The sequence below is a fragment of the Crassostrea angulata genome, chromosome 4, assembly GCF_025612915.1.
Source record: "Crassostrea angulata isolate pt1a10 chromosome 4, ASM2561291v2, whole genome shotgun sequence".
Classification (NCBI taxonomy): domain Eukaryota; kingdom Metazoa; phylum Mollusca; class Bivalvia; order Ostreida; family Ostreidae; genus Magallana; species Magallana angulata.
In genome coordinates, this window is record NC_069114.1 from 50,547,900 (window position 1) to 50,557,161 (window position 9,262).

At 36.3% G+C, this 9,262-nt stretch overlaps 1 protein-coding gene across 1 annotated transcript; it reads left to right on the forward strand.

Annotated features, from left to right (window-relative positions):
- The first annotated feature begins 3,049 nt into the window (after nt 1-3,049).
- Nucleotides 3,050-5,253, forward strand: LOC128182317 (uncharacterized). The gene is made up of 2 exons (XM_052850900.1): nt 3,050-3,206; nt 3,469-5,253. The coding sequence occupies exons 1-2, from the start codon at nt 3,192-3,194 to the stop codon at nt 5,251-5,253; spliced, it is 1,800 nt and encodes a 599-aa protein (XP_052706860.1). The 5' UTR covers nt 3,050-3,191.
- The last annotated feature ends 4,009 nt before the right edge of the window (nt 5,254-9,262 follow it).

Here is a 9,262-nt window from a genome sequence, read left to right on the forward strand (position 1 = left end):
TCTAGTGTAAGTGGGTTCTTGTCCATGGCAATGAGGGCAGCTTGTTTGTTGTAACAACCTCTCAAGAACGCATCTATGGCCACGGTTTGGCGGCAGTCTTCTGGTGTGTCTGGGTATCCATCAGTGGTCATCTCTAGAACTTTGTCTGCAAACTCTTCAACTGTCTCCTCAGAACCTTGTTTGACATCTTGCAGTTGTCGTCTGATAATGTGGGGAAGGTCTTTTTTCCCAAACCGTTCATCAAGCTTTGCACTCAGCTTTTTGAAATTTTTCTGGTCTGAAATTGGTCTAGAGCTGAAATATTTCAAAGCTTTGTCTCTGAGGCATTCAATCAATTTGTCCAGCTTTTGTTCTTCGGACCATTTATACCGGGATGAAATGTGGTTGAACTGTGTGAAGAAAGGTTACCAGTCATTTTTTCCGTCAAATGTTGACATTTTTGGTGGACTAGGACCCTTTGACTGAAGCGTATCTGCAAATCCAGTTGGGTTTGCTGATGATTTCCAATACACCCCATGTGGTGCCAGCTTGTCGACTTCCCTGTTGATCTTTTCATCTTCGAGTTGTTTTAGCTTATTTTCTAACTGTTGCATTTTGTTTATCCACTTACTGTCTTGGTCAACTAGTCTTTGCTTCATGAGTGCAAGTTCATCGTCCTTAACAGTCATTGTTTTACTAATTGTCTTTTCATAATGAGATTTTGTGTTTTCTAATTCTGTTTGAAATTTTTGTTGTAATTTATTCAGTCGTTCTTCATGTTCTAATGTCAAAGTCTTTTCTAAAGAATCTAATTGTTTTTGTCTAGCAGTAATGTCTTTTTCAGATTGTGCAATTTGAATGTCCCTTCTTTCTATGTCTTTTGCTTGTCTGAGAATTTCTGCTTGTAACTTAGATACTTGACTTGAAAGATCTTCAACATTCAAGTGTGTTTTTTCTTGTTGTTTCACTCTCTCTCTGCAAACAATCACACCCTCACTCACAAGGGGATCCCAGATTGTGTTTGGAACTGTTGACATTGTTTTTAGGTCTTCTAATGACAAAGAGCCCCTCTCATCTCTCAACTTAACAATAGCCCCAGCCCTTTTTTCTCCAATGTTTGGAATTGATTTTAATTCTGCCAAATTGGCATTGTTTATGTCTACAGGGTTTGAACTACTCGCCATCTTAATTGATTAATGAACACCAATAAAGACAGAAGAAATAGACGTATTGTTGACTTCTCTATCAGAAAATCCGACAGAAAAATCTCGAGTGAATTTTGTTTTTAAATTTGTTATCAGAAAATCCGACAACAAAATATGTAATTTGTAAGAAGAAGATACGAAATGAAAGAAAACCCCAAATGACATAAATCAAAACAAATATTTTAATTGATAACACCTTACGAATTCACAAAGAAAAAATATTTGGCGCGAAATCCAAATACACAAATTACACTTCACAGATCGAATAATCCTGCCGACAACGCCAATGTTGTGAAGTGATGTTAGTAATTGGATTTATTTATTTGTTAGTATTAAACGTGACAAGTGGTGAGGGGTAACTTAAAGTTACTACCCACCTGAGTTGTGTCTTGAATAGCCTAGCCGACCGGGGGACGTCTTTGCTATTCCAGGTTCTGTTCACAACTGAGGAATAATCAATCAGCTGGTCGGAATGCCGAACCCGATCTTAATTACATATACTACAACTCTATGCTATTCCCTACTGTGTTATGTTGGGTTATTGCCCCTTATTATGTGTGACGTTGTTTCCGGTTTGAATAGCAGAAGGATAAAACGTACGCTCGACTAGGACCTTGGGTCACCCGAAAATAGTTCTCCAAATTGAGTGTATTAATGAGCACTTATAGAACTCTTTTACAAGTGAAGATAAGAATGTAAATCTACTTTCTTTTTTTCTATATCCATAGGGAGACCACAGGTCACCTTACGTCCTAAAACAATGTCGTAATCATTTTGTTAATCAATACGGAAACAAAAGTTACCTAACATCTGCCTAGTGTCAGTTTTACAATATTGAGATTCATCAGAAGTGATCCTCTGTAGGGAGACCAGGGGTCACCTCATGTGTAATATCAATGGGGAGATATCATCCGGTTATCTTATGACAATTTACAAGATTAATATTTACTGGAAGTCAGTCATTTTAGAGAGACCGGGGGTTAAATTTAGTGGAATGTTCGTTTGAGACCAGAGGTTACCTTAGGTCCTAAATATGAAGAGAGAAACATAATTTTTGTAATTAATAGAGCAGGTGTCACTTTAGGTGAAATATTCATAATATGCCTAGATGTCATATTATATTAGGACCTATTAATCTATAGGGAAATTAGAGGCCCAGGCACGTAGCATCACCCCCCCCCCCCAGTCCCCCACGGATTAGGATTTTGAAGACTTTGGGTAATTTTTTTTTTTGCTTGTCACGATTTTCAAGATTTTTTGGATGAGTCTGCCCCCCCCCCCCACTTTCAAAAACGATGCTACGTGCCTAAGGTTACCTTTATAGATTTTTAAGGATACAGATTCACCAGAAGCCATTCACTGTAGAGAAACAAGGGATCATTATAAATACAATATCAATAGAGATCACCTTAGGTCCTGAATCAAGTGTTGTTATAATTTTGGTAATATATTTGAAGACCAAGTTCACTAAATGCCATTTTTAAAGATGGATAATCACTAAAAGTTCGCCACTGTAGGAGACTACCTTAACCATAAGTGGAACTTCAATAAGGAGACCCAACGTCACCTAACGTCCTAAATCAATGAAATGAAACTGTTTATGTATGCTTAAGGTTTAATATCCCTCTGCTATTAATTTTACCATATCTTTTTTTAAAAATTTCATATTGATTTTCATGAAAGTCAATATCAATAGATTAAGATAAAACAAAGTTGAAGTGATGAAGCGCTGCTACACTGTAGATTTTTCAAAAATTGATAATGTGTCTAATCATGTTATGAAGAAAACTAGACATAGTGAATAGAAAAAGCAAAATTTTACCATCGCAGCGTAAAATTAAAAATATTAAATGTATCGTCGGAGGTCCTAAATTCGTCACGGTCCTAGAGTCGTGTCCCTTTTGTTTTCTTCGCGTATCTCGCGAGATTTGGTTCGAGGCTGCGCATTTCTTGAGAAAAAATTTACTACGATATGTGACGTCACTTTTTACTATACAGCAGCCGACAATGCGGTCAAAACAGGTAATATTTTTTATTTTAATTTTTATCTTCAACTATTTGCTAAGATCACTTAATACCAAATAAAGTCACAAATGAAAATGGTCAAATACACGTTTAAACCCAAAATTTAAGAATATAACAGGGGTTGTCTCCTTTGTTGACATCCAGTCAATGAAAGTCATGTGATCTGATTGGAATGTTTAAGGCCAAACAAAGATAATTTTTAGTTACAAGAAGTAAAGTTCCTTATAGCCTTTTTATTTTGTTTTTGTGTTTTTGTTAGGTTAATCCCACGTCAAAAAAGAAAAAATACAGGTTATATTCTCCATCAGCTCTAACAAATGCTTATAGAATGGTGAAAGAAAATCAAATGTCAGTGAAAAAGGCATCAAAAATATTTCAAGTGCCAGACACCACTCTAAGAGATAGAGTTCTTCAAAAAGTGGATCCTGAGACAGCAGTTTTTGGGAAGAGCCCAGTGCTGGAATGCTTTGAAGAGGCAAACCTAGTTCAACATTTTAAGACGATGGCAGCTTATGGGTATGGTTACACCCGACAGGAGTGTGTAAATATTGCATCTGAGTATGCTGTACACCTTGGGAAGAGAACTATGGATAAACCATTTACCATGAAATGGATGAGGGGGTTCCTTAAAAGATGGCCAGAACTAAAAGTGTTAAAGCCAAGAGGGCTTGAACATGCCCGAGCGAAGATGGCATCAAAAGAAACAGTTGCTGGGTACTTTAAGAATCTTGAAAAAACCCTTTCAACACACAACATGCATGACAAGCCTCATTTGATTTACAATGTAGATGAAAAGGGCATATCAATTGATCACAAACCCCCTTCAGTTGTGAGTGATTCAACATACTGCCCACAGGCTGTCACATCTGGTCGGGGGAAAACTATTACCATTCTTGGAGGAGGAAGTGCCAGTGGGGTTGCCATACCACCATTTTTTATTTTCCCAGGGAAGCGGATGAGACCAGAGTTATTAAATGGGGCATCTCCTGGAACCAGTGGGACTGTGAGTGAAACAGGTTGGTCAAATGGTGTTATATTCCGCGAATATTTAGAAAACCATTTCTTGAAGTTTGTACCACGAAGTGACAATCAAAAGGTTCTTTTACTTTTGGATGGACATCGCTCCCATGTTTCTGTTGATCTGATAGAATGGGCAAAAGAGCAGGGCATAATTATCTTCATTTTACCTGCACATACTAGTCACATCTTGCAGCCCATGGATGTCTCTTGCTATGGTCCCTTGGAGAAAATATACAACAACCTGTGTCACAAATTGATGAGGGAGTCCTCTGCTACCATTACCAGATACAATGTATGTGAGGTTGCTGGCAAGGCATACACTAGAGCACTTTCTCCAGAAAATATTCAGTCTGGATTCAGGAAATCAGGTATCTACCCTTTGAATCCTGAAGCGATCAGAATGGAATATCTGGCTCCAGCAGAGGTGTTTAAACAAATTAGCCCTATTACAAACACAACACCAAGTGAAAAGAATACACATGAAGATGCGGAAAATTTAGACAATGAGGAAGATAATGGAGGTTTTGTAATGGAATTAGTGAACAAAGAGAAACACTTGAAGGAAATAAAGAGTGAGCCAGTTACCAAGGAGAGAAAAACATTGAGTAAGATAGTGGCAGGGAAGGAAATTTCTGATGGAGTAATTGAAAAAATGGTGGAGCATGAAAGAAATCAGAAAGGATCACATGGGAAAAGAAAGTCAACTAGTGTGAAGAAAGCTGAACCTAAGAAGAAAATTGTTTTTGTTGACGAGACTCAACAACCAGGACCATCGGCTATAAATTTGATTTCCGATAATGCCATCAGTGATTCAGACAGTGACACTGAGAACATTGATCCGTCAAAGCTTTGTTGCATTTGTCACAGATGGCAGCCAGAACAGATCAGAAATTGTGTTTCTTTAGTGTTTACTAAATGGGCACAATGTGACAGATGCAACCACTGGGTTCATTTAATTTACTGCTCACCTGTCAGATTTGTTAGGAGGAATGACTCCTTCTGTCCTCACTGTACAGAAGAGTGATCATATTGTTTTAATACAACTATCTAATATTGCATTGTTAAATCTGTTGTCAATTATACTTTATAAATAGAACATATCAATTTAAAAGATGGATTTACATGTATTAACTGTTATCAAATTTGTTCCATTATTTTTATAGATTTATTGTGTTACTGTTTATTTAAATTATTCAATTTGTTATAATTAAATAGAGTTTTAAATATTGTTAAATGTATTTTCATAATTTTTTATACTGTGCAATTCATTGTTGTTAGTATTGTCCATTATAAACGAATGTTTAGATTGCTTTGGCCTTATAGTTTTGTTTATATATGACGTCACGACTCTAGGACCAGGTTCCAAAATGGCCGTCTCCGCTTCATTGGTGCTTTCACTGCCCACTTATTTATGAAATGAAAAAAATAATGAAAACAGTGTAAAGTTTTACGCAGAAATAGAAGTGCTTTAGGTATGTTATAAATAATTTAGTGTCACAATTTTAATAAAGTGATTAAAATGACCGACATTCTTAGGGTAACGACTCATGGACCTCCGAGGATATATGAAAATAATATATAGTTATATACATTGCCAATTCATATTAGAAAACATAATGAAGCGGTGCTTTTTAGTTCAGAATAGCACTTTGTTGCATAGGTTTGTAATAAAAATTGCTTCAATTAGCAAGAGTTATCTTTCTTTATCATAGACTATTGAAGATTTTACATATATATTTCACATACAGTACTTGATAAATTGCCACAGTTTCTAATTAATCAGAAATGTTTTCTGTTTTTAAATTTGGATAAGATAATAGTTCACGTGAATGGATCCATATGTTTTAGAAATGCTAAAAGTGTAAACCAGTCGTGAGAGCATTTTGTTATAACACTAAACGGGGATCAAATGAATGATCTTCCAGTATTTGGTATAATCTCAATAAAGGGATATATTATCTTGAATAAAATGTAATATTATTATTTGTTTAATTTTGTTGTCCCATATCTGCTCTCTCAGATAAGAAAACCCATGTTCAATTTTGAACATTTAAAATGGTATGTTTCAAACGATGATAATTAAGCCTAGAGTTTGCAATAGTCTTGGTCACGTTTTTCTCAATTATAATTCATTCACCTTTGTGAACGAGCTAGAAATGGGGAGAGAGAGCAAAATTTAATCCAAAATTCTCTGGCCTAAAACATCAAACACGTACTGTTCATGTACTGAACTAGTACATAAAATTAAGTAATATTTCTAAAAAAAAAAAAAATTAATCCATTGGGGGAGGGGAAGGGGTATACATGTAGACACTGTCTCATTAAAATTTTTATAAATATAATTTGCTTCTTACATTTTTTTGTGAAAGTTTTCTTTACTTTTTTTCACTTGCCAAAACTTTGGGTTTAGTTCGTTTGGTTCAAATTTCCTTTTTTTATAATTGAATATTAAATAAATGTCGCCTTCCAACATAAATTGGGGTCCAGCACTGCTTCCCTTATTGCTACATGCCTTAATAATTGTGAGTTAACAGGAACAAAGTGAGATTCTTTTCTACAGAAGTTATCTCTCTTATCAGAGGGATATTCAGGTTTGCAATTTTTTTTTACTCGTATATTGAACCTATGTAAACAAAAACAGGGCACGGGCGTTGTTTACATTACAAAGAATTCTCAGCTCTGTATCTTGCTTTCAACTCCACGAATGACTCTCAAATTTCATTCTATCATTGGAAATGCATGTCTAAAGCATTCTAAAAAATAAAAATAGAATTTGACCAAAGTCGTGACCATCCCCCTTTAATTGAAATATGCCTAGGGGGACCAGAGGTAACCTAAGTTTTTTTTTATCACTGTTGTATTAATTCTTTATATCAATACGGAGACCTCGTGTCACCTTATGTCATTTACAGGATGGAGAGTCACCAGTTATCCACTGCAGAGTGCCCACAGGTCACCTTATATCATTTTACACAATGGAGAGTCACTCACCGGTTACCCGCTGTAGGGTGACTAGGGGTCCCCGTATGTCGTTTAACACAATGAATAATTGAAATATGCCTAGGTCAACATCTGCAATTTCACTCATAGACTTTAGTGACCTAGATAATGATGAACAACAGGATTCTATTCTGATGCCACCTGTTACTCAAACTGAAACAGCAAAGGACATAAAGTTTGCAGACAGACTAACACCAGATCAGTTGGAAACTGCTAAATCACTGTGTGATTCGTTCTCAGATGTATTTACGGATATACCTGGAATGACGAACTTAGTGGAGCATAAGATTGTTGTGACATCGTCTGAACCTGTGCGTGTGAAACCATATCCAATTCCGTTCAGTACAGAGAAAACAATTACAGAAGAAGTTCAGAAAATGCTACAGTTGAATGTGATTGAGCCATCATCTTCCCCTTATTCAGCTCCAGTTGTCATAGCTCGGAAGAAAGATGGAACGAACCGATTTTGCATTGATTATAGACGACTGAACTGTGCTACGGTATTTGATGCGGAACCAATGCCCAGTCCAGAAAGCATATTTTCCAAAATGACCGGAAAGAAGTTTGTGTCAAAGATAGACTTAAGCAAAGGATACTGGCAAGTACCGATGGCTGACGAGAGTAAATATGTGAGAATTTTCAAAATTCAGTGATTGTTTATTTGAAATTGCAGGACAATATTTTTAAGGGGGGAGGTGTGTGACAATCACTGTTCATATCGAACACACCCGATTTTTTCCCATAATTCTTTGCAACGTGCTTGGCCGACACTAACAATAGGCGCTAAGTTATACCCGGCCGAGCTGTCCAGCAATAAAGACGTGCTTAGTGTGTGAAGGGGGTATCGTGTTAGAAGCCTGTGTGGCATGTTTTAGTCTCTCAAGTTCAGCATTTGACGCGGACACGGATAGCTGACCGTGGTAAGTATTTATTTAGTTTGGTGTAGTTTATTTGTAAATTTTTGCCTTTTTATTAGTTTTACGCAGTCGTCCTATAAAATCACCTTGACCATTGTTCACTGTAGAGTTACCTGTGTGTTCACTGATGTGTGACTTTAGCGAGAGTGTTTAAATGGAATTCGTCTTTTTCTATAGTACAGTTTTTGCTATTGCTGTATAAAGTAACGGTGATTTAAAGGGTTATTTTCTATGCGTTATTTTATTTTACAATTTATTGTCACTTTTTCCACTTAACTACTTGGGCGGAAGTGCGTCACCGGAAGTCTCAGACGCCATATTGTTTACTGTAAACAAATAACTTAGTTACCATATACTTATAATACTTTGAGATGTTGCCTTTAATATAATACTATTTATACATTATCATAGTTTGATACTATCAGTGAGATACTTATTAAATGTATTATACAATATTGTTTTTATTATGGTGTTATGGTGTCACTTGTACACTTATTGTAGTGTCATATTGTTGATGTTGAGAAGATGACGGTGTGATGGTGATGTCGATGACGATGCGATGTTGGTGATGATGACGACGATGATGATGATGGTCATGTCGATTATGATGATGATGGTGTAGATGATGTCGTTCATGGTGAAGTCGATGACGATGTGATGGTGATGTTGATGACGTCGATGATTATGATGATTGTGGTGACGCAACTACTTTAGTTGTGGTTGTCCGTCCGTAGTTGGTCCAGGACTACAGCCCCGGAGATTCGGACACTCTTCTAATATATTTTTGGTCATTTGTATAAACATCATATTTTTTCTTTTTGAGTGAAAGGTGTGTGAGTGTTTGTGTGGTTTAGTGTTTATATTTCTATCTTTTCTTTCTTTCTCTTATTTTTTTGTTAATAAATTTTGTTAAATTTAAGATGTCTTGTTGTTGTTTGGAGTAGCCTCCGCTCATCCCGTTACACAGAGGTAACCTAAGTTTTTTTTTATCGCTGTTGTATTAATTCTTTATATCAATACGGAGACCTCGGGTCATATAACAGGATGGAGAGTCACCAGTAATCCACTGCAGGGTGCCCACAGGTCATCTTATAACATTTTACACAATGGAGAGTG